This window comes from Rattus norvegicus, chromosome 1 (genome assembly GCF_021556685.1).
Source record: "Rattus norvegicus strain SHRSP/BbbUtx chromosome 1, alternate assembly SHRSP_T2T, whole genome shotgun sequence".
Classification (NCBI taxonomy): domain Eukaryota; kingdom Metazoa; phylum Chordata; class Mammalia; order Rodentia; family Muridae; genus Rattus; species Rattus norvegicus.
In genome coordinates, this window is record NC_141534.1 from 248,695,728 (window position 1) to 248,716,909 (window position 21,182).

Below are 21,182 nucleotides of genomic sequence, written 5' to 3' on the forward strand. Positions count from 1 at the left end.
TTAATCAGGGAATCACATTCAATTTTCCTAGTGGATTAAATCTCCCTTGCTCAGGTTAGAAAACATATCTTCTGGGGCTCCTAATCCTTCACTTCCTGGTCCTTTGGTTCCTCCACTCCCTCTCTCAGCTGGTTTTCTAGGCTAATGTCCTGCCACCTCCTTCTCTTGTCCCCAGGAAGGAAGTGTAATGATACAGGTGCGGACTGTGTCGGGCGGATTCAGATTCACAAGTCATTTATTTCCCGAACCCTGAGTTCCTCCTCTGGGCGATAGGAGTTACACTAATGATCTGCAGCTGCTAAGATTGGATGGCATCAAGCATCTAAAATCCCCAGCCACACGTCAGCCTCAGCTCTACCACGTGACCATCCTCCAGCAGTAGTGAAGTGTTCCAGAGACCATAGGCTTGGGTCTGTGGGTTCATGGGTTCCGACTATTTCCTGGTTGAAACGTAGGCAACTCACTTATTCCCAGACTCAGTTTCTTAACTTTAAAATGGCTCTAACCTTGGCCTTTCAGAGATTGTTGTGGGGGTCAGGTGAGATTACATCCATGAAACCTGTGTGTCAGGGACTCGAGATAAAGGCCAGTGAATGAAAAGCACATTCTAAATCTGAACAGTCTCTTTGCACTTTGAACAACTGGGCTGTCAGCCTTCATCTTGAAAGCAGCATCTCTACTGAGACTTGATCCCAGGACATCATGCCTGAGCTGGCCATTCTGTCCTTACTAAGGCAAGGGTCATGGGGGCCAATGGAGTCCTCTCTCATTCTGTGCCAAACAAACAAACAAAACAAAACCCCTAGACTTACTGGGTATCTTATTGGATATCTCTCTTTTCACTTATTTTTTTTCTTTTATTCTTTCTTTCTCTTTCCAAGATCATGTTGCCATCTAGAATAGGCTAACCTTAACCTTATAATCGTCCCACTTCAGTTGGGATCACAATTGAGTCCCACCATGCCAGCAGTGTGGAGCACCTAAGTCTTCGTAGACCTTCTCTGGTTCCACCTCCTGCTGCCTCACGTTATTCTCCTTTCAAGGATGAGTAAACAGACTCAGAAAGATGATGTCAGGCCTGCTTTAGGTTACAGTCAGCAGCAGAGCTGGATGAGGCCCCTTCTTGCTTGTGGGTTTTTGAGATGGATGAGGCCACATCCTGGCCTCATATTGCCCTAAGCTGTTGGTACTTCCCAGATATTTCTGCAAATTTGGCAGAAGGAATGTGTGGTGACAGAAGAGTTTCTTGACACCAAGACCAGGGACAAGCCGATCTTCTTCAGTTTTAGCCAAGTGGCACCCTCTGGCAGATTCATTAAGTTCCTCAATCAAATGCAGCCTTTAAGTACTTGCTTAAAAAAAAAAGGCCACAGCGAGCCCCCTTTATGTCGCCCTGGAGGGATTACTTGGAATTCCCCAGAGAGACTGCTACATTGGCAAATAGAGTCATTGGAAAGGCTGACTAAGACTGGATTGTTCTCGCTTTGATGGTAGCAGGAGGGGTGGGGGAAGACCACCTGCAGAGTGCCCAGAAGCTATTGGGACACAGGGGACATCTCCAGGCTTGACCCTGTGCCTTTGGTCTGATCACTTGCCTCCAGGATGTCTGAGTGCCTTATCTCACAGACTATGCCCTCTGACAACACCCAAAAGCTCCCCCCCTTTTTTTTTCACATTTTTATTGCCCTTCCGAGTTCCTGTGGACTCTGCTCATTTGTTTCTGCAGCCAGTTGGTTTTGTTTCATTCTTTATATTTTTAGATTTCTTTTCCCTCTCATCCCCTTTGCTGTTTTGTTTGGGTCTCTGACATGTCCATCTCCTTGGACAAATGCAGCGATAAGAATAATATTAAGAATTATGAATGCCCCCCTATACCTTCCTGTATTTTGTAGTCTCCACTTGACTGTTTTGCATAATGGAGAAGACATCTGCTCACACAGCTCAGCCCTCTCTCTATTCTTGGATGATTCTAATCACATTTAATGATGGTGTGTACTCCATGATATGGAACTGGAATTGATCTCCCTATATGCATTTTCTGCTTCTCCTGGTTTGGGTCTTTGGATCTGCAGGAATAAACATAGTCTCTCACCCATTGGCCTGTTCTCTATATATTAGAGAGAATTAAAACATCTTTATCCTTTCTTCTTAAAGTATTTCCTTCTCAGGCTAAATACACTAAGTTTTGAAAACTTCGAGGGGTATGCTGCATAGTGCAAACTGACTCAAATTTATAATCCTCCTGCCTCAGCTTCCTGCATGCTGGGATTATAGGTATGCACCACACCAGCTAGCATGAGCTGCTCTGTGAACATTAAAGTTCCCACCACAGAGTTTGTTTACCATGATTTCCCCCACTCACTTCAGCGTTTTTAATGTCATTTCCAAAGTATGAATCCCAAAGTTTGACATGGTAATCCAGACATGTCTTGAAATACTTTGTATTTAATCCTACTGAAATTGAATCTCCTAAAAGTCTTCAAAAATGTTAAAATTACATTTATTGAATGTGTGTGTGTGTGTGTGTGTGTGTGTGTGTGTGTGTGTGAGAGAGAGAGAGAGAGAGAGAGAGAGCACCACAGTACACATGTGGAGGTCAGAGGACAACTTTGGGGAATCAGTTCTCTCCTACCTTTTGAGTCCTGTGGATATCAAACTCAGGTTTGGTGGCAAGCACCTTTACTCACTGAACCATCTTCCCAGCGCTTAATTCTTTAATGTCTTCTTAATTGACATGTCCATTTAAGCCACACTTGTCAGACCACCACTTAAGTTTTTCCCCCCAGTTATTTTGTCATGTGGAGATCAGATAGTCATGTTTCCACTGATACTGATACTCATTTGAGTCTGGGTAACATTGTGCTTCAGAACGGAGCAAGGGCACATGACTGGAGAGATATTTAAGGAAACACCGCGTGGGTGACCACAATCCACATCCCAACACTGATGGGAGGAACCGTGAGGTGCCTTCCCACCTGACTGGCTGAAATCCCCACCCAGCCATCCCTAGGCTTCCGCAGAAGGACATCTCCTGCTGCCTTGGCCTGGCTTTCTCTCCTCAAGTCTTCTCTGAAGGTCTCAGTGACTGCTTATAGACCACCTGTTTAAACAATTACAGAACCAATCTACTTCTTGAATTTTAAGACAAATTTGGTTTGTGTCCAGCCTTTGGTCACCAAACTATTACCTCAGAATCTCCTAGGGAATATTGTAGATGGTCTCCTAACAGCACACATAGCTTCAAAGATCTGTGGAATGATTGGAAGTCAGTCATTTGGGCAGAAGTATCAGCCCTGTTGGAATTTTAACCTTCAAGGATTAGTCTCTAGAAGATAAGGAAAACCAGAGGGTTAAATGATCAAACTGCACACATCACTTCTGTGGTTCAAGCTTCTCTCTTCTCTCTAGTTATTTTTGCCTCCCCAGTTATACAACATCAGTCTGAAATAGGTGTTTTGAACCTGTCAAGCTCACTGTGGCCAGACATTCTAAAAATAGAAAACTATTATTGAATCTTATATTTTTTCTGAATCCTTAAGATATCTTCAAAATCCCCAGTAACTTCTCCAAAAATCCCCATTCTTGAAAATTGCCATGTCAAATTATTTTTCTTCCATGAATACACGTATATGATATATACGGATATGTATCAATTCTTTTCTGTTACTGGAGTATTTGTGAGTTGTCTGCAAATGCCCAGGCATCGTGTTCCTAATTATTTCAACAAGTGCTTTCCAAGCATAAGAGGGGTAAACACAGAGAAACATAGCAGCCCCACCCCCACCCCAAGGAAAATTTCCAGTTGAGCTGTGTCCTATTAAGGTGGTACAGACTAATTGTCTGGGCTTTTTGCAGTTATCTTAAGGCTGTCCCGCATGCGCAACCCCATCAGTTGACTTGAGATATAATCACGAGTCCTTTGTGGCATATCATTGTTGAATATCTCTCTTCTCCTTTAGTCTAGGGTAATGTCTTTGCCTTTTTGCGTGCGTCTCTCAGGATGTTGTTTTTGAAGAGCCTAAGCTAGTTATTCCCAGTATCCCTTTCCAACTGCTGTACACAATTGCTTCCTGATCACTATAAATAATTTTATCAGTTCTTTGTATCTAAGAGCCCAGGTATCACTGTGCCCCGTTTTCTGAGCTTTTAAACTGTGTATAGTTTAGATGGACATGCTACTGTGTTGTTTGGCAATCTCTCTGTGAGGTGGAACATTCCCCAACTCTGTAGCAGTATTATGTCAACAGTTATTTAACTTCCCGTTAACAAATTTGACCAATTAAAAGTTTTACAATTTGTTACTAGTTCTTTGAGGATTGTGTCCACATCTTAATCATATTTAACCCCTCTTCTTCCAGCTCTTCCCAGACCTACCCCTCTCCCTATCCACCCAACTTTATGTCTCTTTTCTCACCAAAACCAATTTGTACTGCCCAAATATTCTTCAGTGTGGTCTTCTACTAGAACCTGATCAGGGTTTGCACACTGAGAAAACTGACCATGATTTCCCAGCAGCTGCCAGCTGCCAATATTTCTACACCTAGGAGTGGGATTGGGTGCTCAACTCTCACTCCATTCTGGAAGTTGGTCTGGCTTGGGCTTACACGGTTCAAATGTGCAGTTGCCCTGCTGTGTCTAGAAGTCAGTATTTCCTGGTAGGTATCTACTGTCTCTGGTTCTTAGACTCTTCCTGACCTCTGCCCTTAGATTTATGTTTCATTTTGCATAGTTATCCCTGAGCAGTGGGAGGAGAGGGTACAGAATGTGCATCCTATTTAAAGATAAGAAATCTGCAATCTCTTAAAAGATTTAAACATTTCACTCTTTTCTAACTGAAACTAAACTTAAAAAGAAATCTCTGGTGCAGACACAGTGTAGATACTGACAAGTTTGTTTTAAATGATCACTTCTAATATTGGTTTACTGCACCTGTTGGTGATGTAGCAATCCATCCTCCCCAACAAAGTTCTGTTCTTTGTGAAGCAAAATGAAAGTTCTCGAAGGCAGCCACCCATGTTTCTGACATCTTCCTTAAAAATGTTTATTTGTATATCCATGGAAAATTTTTCCATGACCTGCAGAATTTTGGTCTCAGCCTCTTGTCACTTTTTCTTCCCTTTACCTTTTTATGTTTACTGTATCTTCTCCTTCTAGCACAGGGTCACTAGAGACAAATGGTACTAGGAGTGGGGTCCTCTCTCCCAAAGAGCTATCCTTAGTTCTTAACAAATGGAGATTGTTAGATGTCCATTAGTGTCTCGGGGAGGAAAGAAAGGACACTTTACACTGATTTGCATTTGTTTCCTAGATCTTGTATATTTATTTGTTTGCTTTAAATTAATTTGTTGTTTTTTGAGACAAAACATCTCAAAAAAAAAAAAAAAGGAGCCAGCTATATCCTCCTGTCTTTTGGTTACAGATTTGTGATGCCCCGCCCCGCCCAGGCCTTGCTTAGAAATTCTTAATGGAAACTTCCTATGCAGATAGCTTGGTGACTGCCACAGTTGCTAGATGTTACATAATTATAGAACACACATCACAATCACAAGCTCAGAGAACCTAAAGATTTTATATCCATGAGATACACCACACTTAACAGTTTAAATCATTCAATAACTTATACATTGGAGTCCCACTACCTTTTTACTATTTATTATTTTGGAAATGGTTTTACTATGTAGATCTGATTGTCCTGAAACTCTTTATGTAGACCAGGCTGGCTTTGAACTCACCAAGGTCAATCTGCCAGCTTCCCAAGTGCTAGGATTAAAGGTGTGCCATCATGTAACACATTCCTATTTTCTAAGCTAAAAATGTTTTTCCCAATATTTGGCCATTTTATCAACCTTGAGTAGGGAAGGAGACAAGACATGAACAAAAATTCTAAAAGAGTAAAGACAGTGCATTGTATGGATTTCTGTGTAATCTCTGAGCCAATGAAACTGCCGTTATCCTCTTCTTCCTAGGTCCACATCTCCACTGGCAAGGCTTCATGGGACTTCCATTTTAGAGCGACATCACCTGGAATATAGCAAGACTCTCTTGCAGGATGAGGTACGAGAGTTCTTCTCTAAGGAAACTTTCAGGTTCTGGATCTAAGATTACCTCAAGTACGTGAGAAGACTTCAGTTATGACACAGGCAATGTGTATCCTTGTACCAGTATGGTTCCCATTTCCCTGACTCAGCCCACTGACAGAGTTGCTATACTGCATTTGAAATGCCAAGGTATAGGTAGGAAAAGAAAGAAAGAGGCACGGAAAGTCATGGAATCTCTGGACCCATAGATAAAGAATGTGTCTGGGCTGTGTGAGCCTTGGAGCATGTATTTATAAATGTGAAGGGGGGACAACAGCTATGCAGCCACTGCTATTCTTACTCGTGGGGCACACCTTGCAGTGTGGGTTTGGACCTTGGAGAAAATCAAATTTTGGTAATAGATGTAGGTTCAGATCAAGATAAACTGCTTCTGCAAGAGAGGCCCTGTATCAGGGTCCATTTGTAGGAGGAAAGGGGGAGGGGTCATGGATGGCTTAGGCAGGATGAACGGACTTGAACCCATTAGGGCTGCCACTCACTGTATATCACTAACTTTCCATAGGGAGAGGCCTGGTGCTGCCCTTTCTTAACTTTGTTCCAAGGGTTTATGGGCATGTGCAAAGTCACAGACATGATCAAAATACACTTTATTAAGACAGCTCCAGACCAACAACAACTCAAAGGACTCGTTTTTAGAATGAAGGAAGCGGTGTTTTGCATAGACAGAGAATTTGCTTAGAGTCACACGTTCGTGTTTCTCAGTTTCAGTAATAAGGTCTTATTAAAGGCTTATTAAAGGAGCCAAATAAACAGACCCAGTCTAGTCTAGAAATAGAACACAAGTCTTTTAAGTGATGAAGGCCATGAAAGTCAAGTGGAAACATCTTGTAAGAATCAGTGATTGGACATAAATGTAGAAAAAAGGAAGAAGAAAATGACATGACTGGTTCTAATAATCAAGGATCAATACTGCACCAAATACCTTGTCTACCCTACACCTGCCATGATAATGCTTTAGCTACAACGCTGGTGTGATGCACTAATGTTATATCTATTTTCTTTTTCTATAACAAAATATCAGAGTCTGGGTCATTTACCTGGAACAGAAGTTTATGTTGGCTCATGGTTCTGAAGTCCGGAAACTTCAAGATCAGACAGCCACGACTCTTTGGCCTCTGTTAAGGACCTTGTGAGGGAAGGTCAGGCGGACACACACAAGGGAGACAAAACACAAGAATCCATCCCTTTCTAACAGCCTCATGCTCTGGTGACAACAAACCCAGGCCCACAAGAAAGACAGCAATTCTTCCTAATGATACAGTTACTTCTTAAAGGCTCCGAGTCTCCTTCTAACACTGTGGACACCAAGAATCAAATGTCAGTGTGGGCTTGGGAAGGGCCAAACTATCCCAGCCATTGATTCTTTGTGAGTATAGATGGTGGGTCTCAGAGAAGGGCATCTGACCCTGCTGCTCCAGGATCGTCTATTTAACAGGGTCAGTGAGTAAGAGCACAGACCCAGGCCTCTCTCCCACTTACTGACCAGACTCTCCTGAGTTGGAGCCTAGATTCTACGTTTCAACAACTCACTGTTGTCCTGATGTGCAGAGAGACTTTCTCTCCACACAAAATTCAGGCCACAGATGACACCTGTTTTAGGGTAACGGAAAGAAGGAGCAGATGAAAAAGATTCAGGGAGGTGAGACTCAAATGTCAATGTCTTCATGGGAGCTCTGGAGAAAGTATTTTCTGTGCATTCCTCTCTATACCATAGCGAGGCAGTGTCAGTTATAACCCATAAGCCAGACTGTGCTCCTTCTTTTTATTAAACTTTTTTTAAATGATTTTATTTTTTATGTGTTTTCCCTGCATATATGCCTGTGTGAGGGTGCCAGATTCCCTGGAACTGGACACAGTTATGAGCTGCCATGTGGGTGCTGGGAATTGGAACCCAGGTCTTGCAGAAGAGCAGCCAGTGCTCTTAACCTCTGAGGCATCTCTCCAGCTAGTGTGGCTTGTTGTTGTTTGGTTTGGTTTTGTTTTTGGAGACAGAGTTTCTCTGTGTAGCCCTGGCTGTCCTGGAACTCACTCTGTAGACCAGACTGGTCTCAGACTCAGAGATCTGCCTGTCTCTTCCTCTGCCTTCTGAGTGCTGGGACTAAAGGCATGTGCCGCCACTGCCCTGCTCACACTGTGCTTCTTGAGGCAAATAATATTTAAAGACCTTCCGCCAAGTAACTTAGAAGGCTCCTTGTAGCTTACATGTTTTGCCCTCTGGGGTTTGACAGTTTATAACAGAAATGCACTTTTCTATCTCTTTTTTTTTTATGTTATTTATTTTGCTGTCTCACCTGGTGTGATGGCTACTCTTGGCCCACCTCAGGGCTGTGAACCTCAGTTGAGGAATCACCTCCATGAGTTTTGCCCGTGTGCCTGTTTACGAACCATTTTCCTGATTGATAATTGTTGTAGGAGAGTCCAAGCCACTGTGGGCTGTGCCACTCCTGGGTAGGTGGTTTTGAGTTATACAAGAGAGTTTGCTGAGAATGAGGCTGAGGAACAAACCAGGAAGAAGTGTTCCTCTGTCAGTGCCCACCTCCAGTTCGTGCCCCAGGGATGAACTGGGATCTGCAAGCTAAAACAAACCCCTTCCTCTACATACCGCTTTTGGTTAAGGTGTGGATCAGCTTCAGAGACGCAAACTGGCACACCTGGCTTTGATGACTATGTAAATGATTATTATTCTTTCTGAAACGGAATATTGCCTCTCAGTAGTGTACACCATCTTTTCAAGGACCTGTCGACAATGCTATTCAGCCTTTAATTGCAAATGCTTAAAGCTCTGTCAACATGGTTGCTAGACAACACGATCACACAGCCCATTTATGAGCAGTCAAGTTGACCACAAAAAATTGACACTTTAGTTAATAATGCATGCCTCCTTTTATTATCCTGTAAAGAAATAAGCCCACTAAAAGCTTGCTTATGTTTAACATAAGAAATCCTTGGAATTTATTCAGCAATCTTGGCTCTTATGGGCAAGATTCACTCAGACATTTTGTTTCTCGTATTATAATACACTGAACTGAAATGTCCTCATTTTTCGTAGAGTTTGATGAACAGGATTTCCTGTGTTCCAAACCAGACAGGAATCAGCTTGTGATCTGAGCAAATAGGTGGAGACATTGTTAGTCAAATCTGTAGGAACACACACACACACACATGCACATACTCAAACACATACATACACACACATATACACACACACATACACATACACACTCATATACACACACACACTCACACACAGATTCATACATATACATGCATACACACTTTCATACACACCCAAACACAGGCACACATAGACAGACAGACAGAACCACAGCAGCAAAGCAACAGCTAATTAGGGGTTGGTCTAGCTAAACCTGGGCTGGAGACCAGAACTCTTGGTTTGTTTTGGCACTCCTGCCTCTCTCTACCTAATGTTTCCAGAACAATGTGCAGGTATAGGGAGATGAAATGTTGCATGCTTATATAGTTTAAGAATGAATTGCCTAGGACTTTAAAAAAACACACCTATGTCCACTATAAATATTCAAGTAATAGGTAAAATGTAGAAGAAAAATATGAATGGAAATTGATGGCCTTCATACCACCCAGAAATGGCCATTCCATTAACACTGGATGAACTTCGCTGACATAGCAGTCTGTTGGCATAGTGCTAGATGGCATCCCTAGCATCCCAACACTTGGAAGGTAGAGGCAAGAGCATCAGGAATACAAAGTTATTCTTGGCTACATGACCTGAGCTACATGAAACCATGCCTCAAAAGAAAACAAACAAACAAAAAAGCAAAAAACAAAAGCTAGGGACTGGAGAGATGGCTCAGCGGTTAAGAGCACTGACTGCTCTTCCAGAGGTCCTGAGTTCAATTCCCCGCAACCAGATGGTGGCTCACAACCATCTGTAATGGGATCCAATGCCCTTTTTTGTCATCCAAGCATGCATGTAGAGCACTCATACACATAAATAAATAAATCTTTAAAAATAATAAAATCATTTTTTTAAAAAAAGAAAACAAAATAGTCAAAACCCACATTGGACTGGACTGAAATGTCTTGTGGCACCATTGCGAACAGTTCCGAGTAAGAATAGTTTTTTTCCCCTTTAATCTGGAAGTTTGCTGGCCATTGCTCAATTCTACCCATCTAAACCATTGACTATTGTTGCAACAATGAACACAGTGGGTTTTTGTTTGTTTGTTTGTTTGTTTGGTTGGTTGGTTGGTTGGTTGGTTGGTTGGTTGGTTTTTTGAGACAGCGTTTCTCTGATTAAGCCTAGCTGTCCTGGAACTCTCTCGGTAGGCCCTGTCCTTGAACTCAGGGATTTGCCTGCTCAAGTGCTGGGATTACAGGTGTCACCACTGCCCAGCTTGAACTCAACATTTTACCAGAACAAATGCTAGATTCCTGTCCGCCAGTCACACATGCCCTGTGAATTACCAGTTCTTGTTCCAAATGATATGAAATGATGGCCTTTGTGAAAACTTAGTTTGTCTAGAACTTGAGTTCTTGGGCAAAAACTCAAGTCTTTGGGAATGACTGACAGCCAGATTTGGATTTTGGTTTAAAGATTTGTTTACTTTTATTTTAACCTGGAGCTGGTCTCAGAACTCTATCTAATACTATTATCAGATCCAACAGTGAGTTAGTTTGTAGAACTTTTAGTTTCTGAGGGATTCCCCAGGCTTGCCTCATGGAAGTGACCTTGTGCGGGTCTTTATTGAGCACAGACTAAGTAAGTGTTAGGCAGTTGGAAGGACAAGTTTACCCAACTGAGAAAACAAAGGCAGATGTTAGAGCTGTGTCCAGGAACACAGCTATCAATAGTGGGGCTGGGACCTGGTCCTGAGCATCTTGCCAAAAGGCATTGTGGGTAAAAGACTGAGACCACCCACTGTGTGGACAGATCACATTGGTTCAGATCAGGTCTGCCCTGTTCTGGCTGTTTAACCCAAAGCAAGTTGCTTAATGCCTCTGTGCTACGGTTCGCCATAGATTAAGAGCATTCATGAAGCATGTAGAAGCTGGTAGTGGGTAAGAAATACTCACGTGCCCTTATTATTCTGGAATTCCGTTCAGTATTCCTTTCTGCAGCATATTCCTCTTGCCTCTCCCACAGGCCTACAGGCTGTTAAATAGTCCTGTGCTTTGGTCACTACAACCTTCATTTAGCAACACCATTGCACATCTGGCCACTGCCCTGCATAACTAAAATTCTCCGTCCAGAATACCATGGCTTTTAATACCCAGTCCAAGTTTTATATTCTAGTCATCTAGAAAATGAAAAACGAAACAGATTCATATATGAAGAGATTATTAATGAGAAGTTCAGGGGGAAAAATCTACTAATTCTTGTAAACTATTGTAAGAAAACAGTTTTAGGACCAGGGGAGAGGTTCACTATTTTTCCCTGCATACATAATTATTAGTGTAGTTGGTGGTTTCTGAAAAATGGGTGGTTTCGTGGTTACTCTAGAGTTAGCTGGTCAGCGGCACCCCATGCCTAACCATTGGGCATCCCCAGAAATCCTTTATCTCAGTGCCTCAATTAGTAAAAGTAAGCTTTGATTCTGTTGTTTTCGTTTTTTCACACGGTCCTGAAAGAGAACAATTTATTTATTCCAAAGAGGTAGACGTGGAGTTTCTGAGGCTATTCTTAGATTTTGAATGACCTTGCTCAAAGTAGAATAGAGAAATTTACTCAAATCAGGAGATTAAAAACAACAACAACAACAACAAAAAGACCAGATGTCGGGCTGGAGAGATGGCTCCATGACCGCTCTTTCAATTCCCATCACCCACATGGCAGCTCGCTCCAGGGCATCTAACTCCCTTACAGACATACACGCAGGCAAAACACCAATGGGCCTGAAAATAAAAATAAAGAAACTATTAAAAGAAAAACCCAGACATTAAAAAAGGTAGACAGGCTATTATCTCATTAAGGATAGTTTGTGTTGTTTCTTTGTTTGTTGACCCAAAGGCCAAGTGGCGGCTGCATTTCACTGTGGATTGTTCGTCTTACAGAGTTTAAACATCTTCCAGAATCTAAGCAAGCGGCAGTTTGAAACGGTGATCCACTTGTTTGAGGTTGCGATAATAGCAACTGACCTGGCACTCTATTTCAAGTAAGTACGAGGCTGGGTGTCAGGACACTGTCCGGCCCTGTGTTCTGCCTGCTGGGAACTGCACTGAGAGTCCAAGGTCATGGAGAAACCGCTCATTACTTAAGAGCACTTGATATTCTTGCAGAGGACTGGGGTTGGGCTTTCAGGATCCATGCTGGGTGGCTCACGGTGGCCTGTAACTTCAGCGTGAGGAGTATGATGTCCCATCTGACCTTTGTATTCACACACACACACACACACACACACACACACACACACACACACACTATTTTAGAACAGGCTCACAAATCTGTTTTCTTTTCAGAATGCCAGTTTCCCCCCAAGATAGTTGACTGCCAGTAAACTTACTCTGTTTTTGGAGATGTAGTTTTGAAAATGCCAGCCTCTCCAGTTAAATAACCTGTGACCCAAAGAAGCTCAAACAGAAGGAATCAGTGTGCTCTGCCTAAAGAACAATATCACCAAATTGCACCCGTGGCTTTGTATCCCTGTGACTCACCATGGTTCGGAATCTAGTATTTAATTGGACTTGTTCAGTGCTTGCCCAGATTGTTCAGTGGTAGAATGCTTGCCTGGAATCTGGTATGTGGTATTTCAGGCTCAGAAATTTGATCCTGTGAGAGTTTTGGGTTGAACAATCTTGATGATTCTACCACACAAACTAAATTCACAAGACGTGAGCTTTGCACAGCAGAGGGCCAAGGAGACTAGACGTGCCAAGTGTCTGCACACTTTCTTCTAAGTAAAATATTAAGTTTCCTGGTGACCATTGATTAGAAAGAGGTGGGCTATTTACAGGATCTAAATATTAGGTGACATTTTGGCTCTGTCAAAGTTTGCCTTGCTAATCCTCCTTTAAAAAGAATCTAACTATTAAACAGAATACATATTTAATTGGATAGTTTTCAGATAGTATACAAGCTAGCCAGGACATAACATATAGATATTAAGCCTTTCTAAAGCCAGGATAGATAACAGAAAGTACTATTTAATTGACAAAAAATGATAGGCTGGGTGTTGGTGCATTTTATACTTTATAAATCACAGAATGGTAATAGCTGTGCTCAGCTTACATTTGAGAGAGAAGTTCTTTTCTTTTTAAGACAGAAAGGGTGAAATGTGGGTTGACATCCATATGCTGGTGAGGGCAGGCACGAGATAAGGCAAGGCCTGTGAGTGAAGAAGTAGGGCGGGCACAGAGTTTTGGAGAGAGGAAGAAGGAGAGGAACCAAGATAAAGGCGGAGAAGGACGACCCAGATCTGTGAGGCCTTCAAGGGCTACAGGTAGTTATGAATATTTCATAACGGACGGATTTCATAGGACAATTTGTCTTATCTAGGTGGGCAGTTTACATTAATATTAATTGGTTCAGAGTTTGTTGTGTGGACGTTTTGTGCAGTGAGGATTTACTGATATAAATCCGATGGATAAATAAAAGCAACGACGACAACGACGACAAAGACAACAAAACCAGTCCAGCTGTGACAAGTGCTTAGAATAACATGGTCTCCAGATACCCAGAGCTCACCTTCCCCCAGCGGTGACCCCCAGTGTCTCATGTGCTTCAGAGTTCTGTTTTTAAGGACAGCGAGGAAAGTCGTGGTGCAGTTGGGGCGCTCAACCCCCGTTTTATCATGAAAAGTCCTCTCAGCTTCCCAAGAGAGCCTCTGATACTGATACACCCCTTCCTTTCCACTCCTGTTCCTATGTGTGTTGAGTGTGTTTCGATATTTTCCCACGTATGACACTGGACTGACACTGGACTGTTTGCAAATACCTTTCTGCAACTCGCTTTCCCCGCACAGCGTTGTGTAAGGATTTGCCTTTGGTGACACGACTCTTCTAGTTTAAAATATTCCTGATGAGGCACTACCACTGGTTTATAAGGCATTTGCTAGCACATCAGATTCAAGACCTGACCTTGATGAAGCCAAGCAAAAATGCAATTAAGAGCTAATAAAAGGGCAGGCCAGAGGCTCAGTAAATAAGCATGAAGCTCTGAGTTTGGATCCCCTAGCACCCATGCAGGAAGCTGAATGTGGCGGGAAGTACCCGTAACTCTAGCATGGATGGGAACGGTAGAGAAGGAGGCTGGGTAGTGACCCATCCGCACAGACATCTGATGCCCAGCCTGGCCTTTACACACAGACGTGTACTCACCTGCCTCCCATCCTACACAAGTACACACACACACACACACACACACACACACACACACATACACACGTACACACACACGCACACACACACATACACACACATACACACGTACACACACACACACACACACATACACACACACATACACACGTACACACACACATACACACACATACACACACATACACACGTACACACACATGCACACACACATACATACACACACGTACACAGACACATACACACACGTACACACACGTACACACACACGTACACGTACACACACATATACACACACGTGTACACACACGTACACACACGCACGTGCGTGCGCACACACATACACACACGTACACACACACACACACACACACACACACATATGTCCCTTTGCAGCATCAGGTCCCACCACTGACATCCCACCTGCACTATGCCAGTGTGTGCTCTGGATCAGGGCACATCTGGATTTTCATTTGCTAACCGTTTGAGTATGAGATGATACCCTCTTCCTTAGATCTGTATTTACCTAATTGCCAGTGAGGTCGGCCATCCATGAATATCGGCTTCTGTGTTTCTGTTGGGTGTGTGTGCGATGCTGGTACAGCTTGTGGCCTCTGAGTTCTTTTGCTCTTTTCTTGTCTGAACTTTTTGGTTTTTATTGTACTTAAATGTCCGTGGGTTCTCTCCACTCTGTGGTTTGCACTTTTTCTGCCTCCAGCCCTTTCTATGCCAGGGATAGTCAGAATTGCCTGCTCTCTACCCTGGCTCTTGGCCCGTGCTCGGCAGACAGCCTGAGACAGAGTGGGAACACAGAATATGAAAGGCAAGCGTTTAAGATCATTTTCTGTGGTAAAATTGTTGCATAGCTGTATGTTTTCCAGGAAGAGAACCATGTTTCAAAAGATTGTTGATACCTGTGAACAGATGCAAAGCGAAGAAGAAACCATCAAATATGTAACCGCCGACCCGACCAAAAAGGAGGTCATCATGTGAGCAGACCGAATGTTTCTTCCTTTGGGGCAAAACAGCACATTTTGTGTTTTTTAGCATTTCATATTTACAGTTTAGTCATTTTTCTTTTCTTCATAAGGGCCATGATGATGACTGCCTGCGACCTGTCTGCCATCACCAAGCCCTGGGAGGTGCAGAGTCAGGCAAGTCTCATAGCATTTCCTTCCCTGTCACACACCTGTGACCTGTCAGTTACACACCTGTGACCCATCACACACCTGTGATATGTCAGCCACACAATCTTCCAGTTACATACCTGTGACCTGCAACACACCTGTGACCTGCCACACACCTGTGACCTGCAACACACCTGTGATCTGTCATACACCTGTGACCCATCACACACCTGTGACCCACCACACATCTGTGACCTGTTAGTTACACATCTGTGACCCATCACACACCTGTGATATGTCAGTCACACAATCTTCCAGTTACATACCTGTGACCTGCACCACACCTGTGATCTGTCACACACCTGTGACCCATCACACACCTGTGACCCACCACACACCTGTGACCCACCACACATCTATGACCTGCCACACACTTGTGATTTGCCACACACCTTTGATCTGTCACATACCTGTGACCTGTCAGTTACACACCTGTGACCCATCACACCTGTGACCTGCCACACACCTGTGATCTGTCACACACCTGTGACCTGTCAGTTACACACCTGTGACCCATCACACACCTGTGATATGTCAGCCACACAATCTTCCAGTTACATACCTGTGACCTGCAACACACCTGTGACCTGCCACACACCTGTGACCTGCCACACACCTGTGACCCATCACATACCTGTGACCCACCACACATCTGTAACCTGTTAGTTACACATCTGTGACCTGCCACACACCTGTGGCCTGCCACACACCTGTGATCTGCCACACACCTGTGACCTGCCACACACCTGTGATCTGTCACACACCTGTGACCCATCACATACTTGTGACCCACCACACATCTATAACCTGTTAGTTACACATCTGTGACCTGCCACACACCTGTGACCTGCCACACACCTTTGATCTGTCACACAACTGTGACCTGTCAGTTACACACCTGTGACCCACCACATATCTGTAACCTGTTAGTTACACATCTGTGACCTGCCACACACCTGTGATCTGCCACACACCTGTGATCTGTCACACACCTGTGACCCATCACATACCTGTGACCTGTCAGTTACACACCTGTGACCCATCACACCTGTGACCTGCCACACACCTGTGATCTGTCACACACCTGTGACCTGTCAATTACACACCTGTGACCTACCACACACCTGTGACTTGTCTGCCATCACCAAGCCCTGTGAGATACAGAGTCAGGTAAGTCCTATGGCATTTCTTTTCCTGTCACACATTAGGTGCTACCTAAATCCTATGAAAGGCCACACAGTGAACTCTGACAACTCCAGAGTCCTATTCTGATGTTCACAAACAGCAGCAGGCCATCAGGTCACTGGATCATGTCCCAGAACAAGGAAAGACACAGACGACTTTGGGGGGGTAGCAGAATTTGTTATTATTGGACAAGCTATAAACTTTTTATTTAGAATTCACCAGACATGATATCTCAGTCCTGTAATCTGACTACTTGCGAGGAGGCTGAGGCAGGAGGATTCAGGATTCGGTGGTAGCCTGGGTTACCTAATAAGACCTATTAAATGAACTCGCTGTGTGATCTTCTCAGTATGGGAGATAAGTCAGAAGAGGCCACAGTAGAATGGATGGTTCATTCTACTTAGCTGGCCTTGCTCCCATGGTCTCTTTACTGAACCTGGAACTTGCTGTTTGAGCTAGACTCATTGGCCAGTGAGCTTCAGGGATTCACGTGAATCCCGATATAACCACTGTGTGGGGGTTATTCCTAGGTTTTTACGTGGATGCTGGGGATTTGAACTCAGATTCTCAGGGTTGTGTTGCAAACACTTTGCCCACTGAGCCATTGCTCCAGTGTGTGTGGGTGTGTGCTTAAACCAGACATCCAGGATCTCCCTTGAGCTCATCATTTCTAAATCTTTTCTGTCTGTCACACCTAATATGGCCTCTGTTAAGACTATGTCGGGGGGGGGGGTAATGGGGGAAGGATGGGGAGGGGAACACACATACAGAAGGGGAGGCGGAGGGTTTAGGGGGATGTTGGCCGTGAAACTGGGAAGGGGAATAACAATTGAAATGTAAATAAGAAATACTCAAGTTAATAAAGATGGAAAAAAAAAAAAAGACTATGTCCAGGACTAAGGATGTGTCCTCAGTCGGGAGAGTGCTTTTCTAGAATGCAGGAAGCCTTGAGTTCAGAATCCAGCGCCTCATAAATTGGACATATTGGTAAATGCCTCTAATCTCACTTGAGAGGTGAAGAGAATCAAAAGTTCAAGGACATCCTTGGCTACCTACTCAATTTGAGGCCAACCTGGGCTACATGAGATCACATATTAAAAAGGAAAAAAAAATTTATCCAGACTTTGACGGGAAGTCTGGTGTTGGCCTCCCAGCTGATCTTCATCTGTGACTCCCTGTCCTCTTCTGTCCTCTGACCGGAATTATCTAGCTCTTCTGACTGCTCCATGACTGGAAAGGGTTGTCAGTGATGCACTGCAGAAATTTCCCAATGCATGCAAGAAATGCATTTTTTGAGCTGGGCACGATGATGCACACCTATGAGACCAGAACCTGAGACACTGAGACAGGATGACTGTGAGTTCAAGCTGCACGGGATAACATAGCAAGACACGGTCACACACACACACACACACACACACACACACACACACACACACGAAGTCTCCTTTCTTCTCATAACACTTGTACAGAAAAAAACAACCATTTGATAAAGAAGGAAGCTTTGACCTGGAGATCTGAGTTCATCCTCCCCAATAAAGTACCTGCCTGCCATTTATTACCTGTCCCTACCTCACACTCCTAGGGTCATCCCCATCACCCCAAGCTGTCACCACACACTCTAAACTCTTGGATAAGCCTCAGGCCGTCTGTTTCTCCTGGGGCATCGCCTTCTCCACCTTTATAATCTAAAGACCTATTACAAGCAGAAACACTGCCACCCTCCCTCTGGCATGAAGTGCCACTTTCCTTCCCCCTCCTTCATCCGTAGCAGTACGCCTATTAGTGTTGGAGTATGTTCACACTGAGGGCAAACTGTCCTCACTGCACCCTGAGCATCAGAAAGACAACATCTCATCTTGTCCTTCTTGGCATCCTGGTTTACATTGATGTTGGTCAGCAAACCAGTATCCATCATTAGGGTGTATTCATTTTTCATTATATGAATTAACCTCTCACTGCTATAAAAATGTGTGTATCCCCTCTTCTCTCTCTCTCTCTCTCTCTCTCTCTCTCTCTGTGTGTGTGTGTGTGTGTGTGTGTGTGTGTGTGTGTGTGTGTGTGTTCAAAATATGCAGACCTATGCCAGATGACCACAGGAGATTAAAACAGGATTGGAAACCATGAAAGCCCAAGGCAGTTTGGTTTGAGAAACTCAAAATCATCCCATCCCCCTCTTCACTGAGAAGTGATGGAAACGACTTCAAGACATGGTCCTCAGAGTTGGTCCAGAACCCTCCAGTAGACCTCATTTTATAACTCCAGAGGAGATTGTTTGATGACAGCTCAAACATTGGCTGGAAAATCCTACCCTCAGATATCACTCATGCTAACATGTTGGGAGTTCTTGTCTAGCAGGGGGTATCACAAGCCATGCCTCTTGTCTTTTGCAGGTAGCACTTCTGGTTGCAAATGAATTTTGGGAACAAGGAGATCTGGAAAGGACAGTGCTTCAGCAGCAACCAATTGTAAAGACCGTTTCGTAATTTGTTACTTATTAGAAACCACCCCTAAGGCCCTGGAAAACGACTAAAAAGGATTCACTTCTCTTTCTAGCCTATGATGGACAGAAACAAAAAGGGTGAACTCCCAAAACTTCAAGTGGGATTCATTGATTTTGTTTGTACTTTTGTATATAAGGTATGTAAACAAATTATTTGAATGGACTGTATAATCGTTTCATTGAGAAGTTTGCTTTCCGACTATAATTAAAGTGAGCTAGGTGTGGTGGTGCACACCTGCGATCCCAGCACTCGGGAGGCAGGAGTCAAGATTTCAGAGTCACCTTGGACTACATGCTAAGTTTCAAGCCAGCCTGGGCTACATAGCAAGACCTTATCTAATAAATAAATAAATAAATAAATAAATAAATAAATAAATAAATAAATAATAAATAAATAAAACTAACCAAAGTAAAAAAAAGTTAGCAATGAAGAAAAGCCATTAGGTTATTCCTCCCCTAGTAGTCTGAGTACTCACGTTTTTTTATTCAGAGTGGAGTAAAATGTACAAGAACTTACATATGAGCCATTGACAGACCTCAAAGAGCACCCATCTTTCCCAAGCTTCAGACACAGCCAGGCTCACCCCAGCAGCTCCAAACTCTGCTCCCCTCACAGCTTCTCTTTTACACAAGAACGCTACTGAAAGTCAAACATCTGATTAGCCAGTCTCCCACCTCAACTTCTCTGCAGGAGTTCTCTCGCTTTCACGGGGAGATCACCCCCATGCTGACCGGCCTTCAGAATAACAGAGTGGAATGGAAATCACTGGCGGAGGAGTATGAGGCGAAGGTGAAGGTGACTGAAGAGGAGGTGGGAAAGCAGGAAGAAGTTACCTCAGATGGAAAAGGTTAGCTGTGGATTCATCGGTTGGTATGTGTGCGTGTGGGGGCGGGCAGGGGGGTGTTGCTTGACAAAAACACAGACCGTACTAACAGGAAACTGCTTTGCTGATGCAAGCAGGTAAGGTAAGAAGTTTGTGGTTATCAGGGTTGTTTTGCTCCCCAGACAAGATCTTATGCATAATTCTGGGTGGTGTTAACTGTTCCAGACTGGTCCGCCTACAGCAGAGGCTACAACTGGACACTAGCGCCCCTCTCAAAGGAGGCTCTAGGGCTTCTCAATAAAACATAGGGCCAAGTGTCAGGAGTAGAGAACACAGTGCAAGTCTGACAGCCTCATCTGCTGTGACACTCTGGACAGCTTGTCTGGGAGTCTGGAAACTTTCTCTAGGTTATACAAGGGGTCTTACAGACTGACATTTTAAGGAAGTCCTACAGGTAAAGTTAAAGTTGGCCAACCACTTGGGGTAGCTTGAAGGAAACTCCAAGTCTCCCAAATACCTTCACTGGCTTGAAATTCCTACTCCTGCAGTCATTTCTGGGGTTTATTGCTGCTTTCAAAAAGCCTGTTAAAATGCTTACAGTGAATTATTTATTAGTTGTTCTACTGAGTGTTCATATTCACAGTGGGATGCTGGGCTGAGGCTGTAGTCAATGGTAGAATATTTCCTAGCATGTGCAAAAGCCCCAATTTTGATTCCCAGCATGTCAGAAAGCAGAATGCTAATTCGATGGTAGTGGTAGGTTGCTCGTGTGTGTGTGTGTGTGTGTGTGTGTGTGTGTGTGTGTGTGTGTGTGTGTATACTGAGGTTGGGGCCTGAGGAGCTGTGCACCTTGCCATGTAAGATAGGTTTTGTAACTGGCCTGGAGCCAGCAAAGCTGGCTGGCTAGTCTCACACCTGTCTCTACCCTACAACCTGACACCTGAGTACTGGGACTTCAAGCATGTACCATCATGCCCAGCCATTTCACATGGATTCTGGGACTCAAATTTGGGTCCTTGTGCCTGAGTGGCAAGCTCTTTTCCTACTGAGCTATTTCCTCAGCCTGGGATGTTAATGTCCGTCTGCAAAG

General features: G+C 43.8%; 1 protein-coding gene and 1 long non-coding RNA gene across 3 annotated transcripts in view; one reads left to right on the forward strand and one right to left on the reverse strand.

The window, feature by feature from the left end:
- The window catches only part of Pde6c (phosphodiesterase 6C), a 55,839-nt gene that overhangs the window by 32,694 nt on the left and 1,963 nt on the right, over window positions 1–21,182 (forward strand). Inside the window, exons 15-21 of the mRNA NM_001416003.1 lie at window positions 5,967–6,054; window positions 12,132–12,232; window positions 15,275–15,382; window positions 15,484–15,547; window positions 19,159–19,233; window positions 19,322–19,405; window positions 19,960–20,116. Of these exons, the coding sequence (NP_001402932.1) occupies window positions 5,967–6,054; window positions 12,132–12,232; window positions 15,275–15,382; window positions 15,484–15,547; window positions 19,159–19,233; window positions 19,322–19,405; window positions 19,960–20,116 (677 nt within the window). The remainder of the gene's footprint in view (window positions 1–5,966; window positions 6,055–12,131; window positions 12,233–15,274; window positions 15,383–15,483; window positions 15,548–19,158; window positions 19,234–19,321; window positions 19,406–19,959; window positions 20,117–21,182) is intronic.
- Window positions 8,841–15,405, reverse strand: LOC148007903 (uncharacterized). 2 transcript variants are annotated; one of them, XR_015648206.1, is made up of 4 exons: window positions 15,308–15,405; window positions 14,920–15,184; window positions 11,154–11,972; window positions 8,841–9,202 (listed from the first exon to the last, which is right to left on the reverse strand). It is a non-coding gene; the product is annotated as an uncharacterized LOC148007903 (long non-coding RNA). The 2 variants fall into 2 exon arrangements; XR_015648207.1 differs by lacking the exon at window positions 14,920–15,184.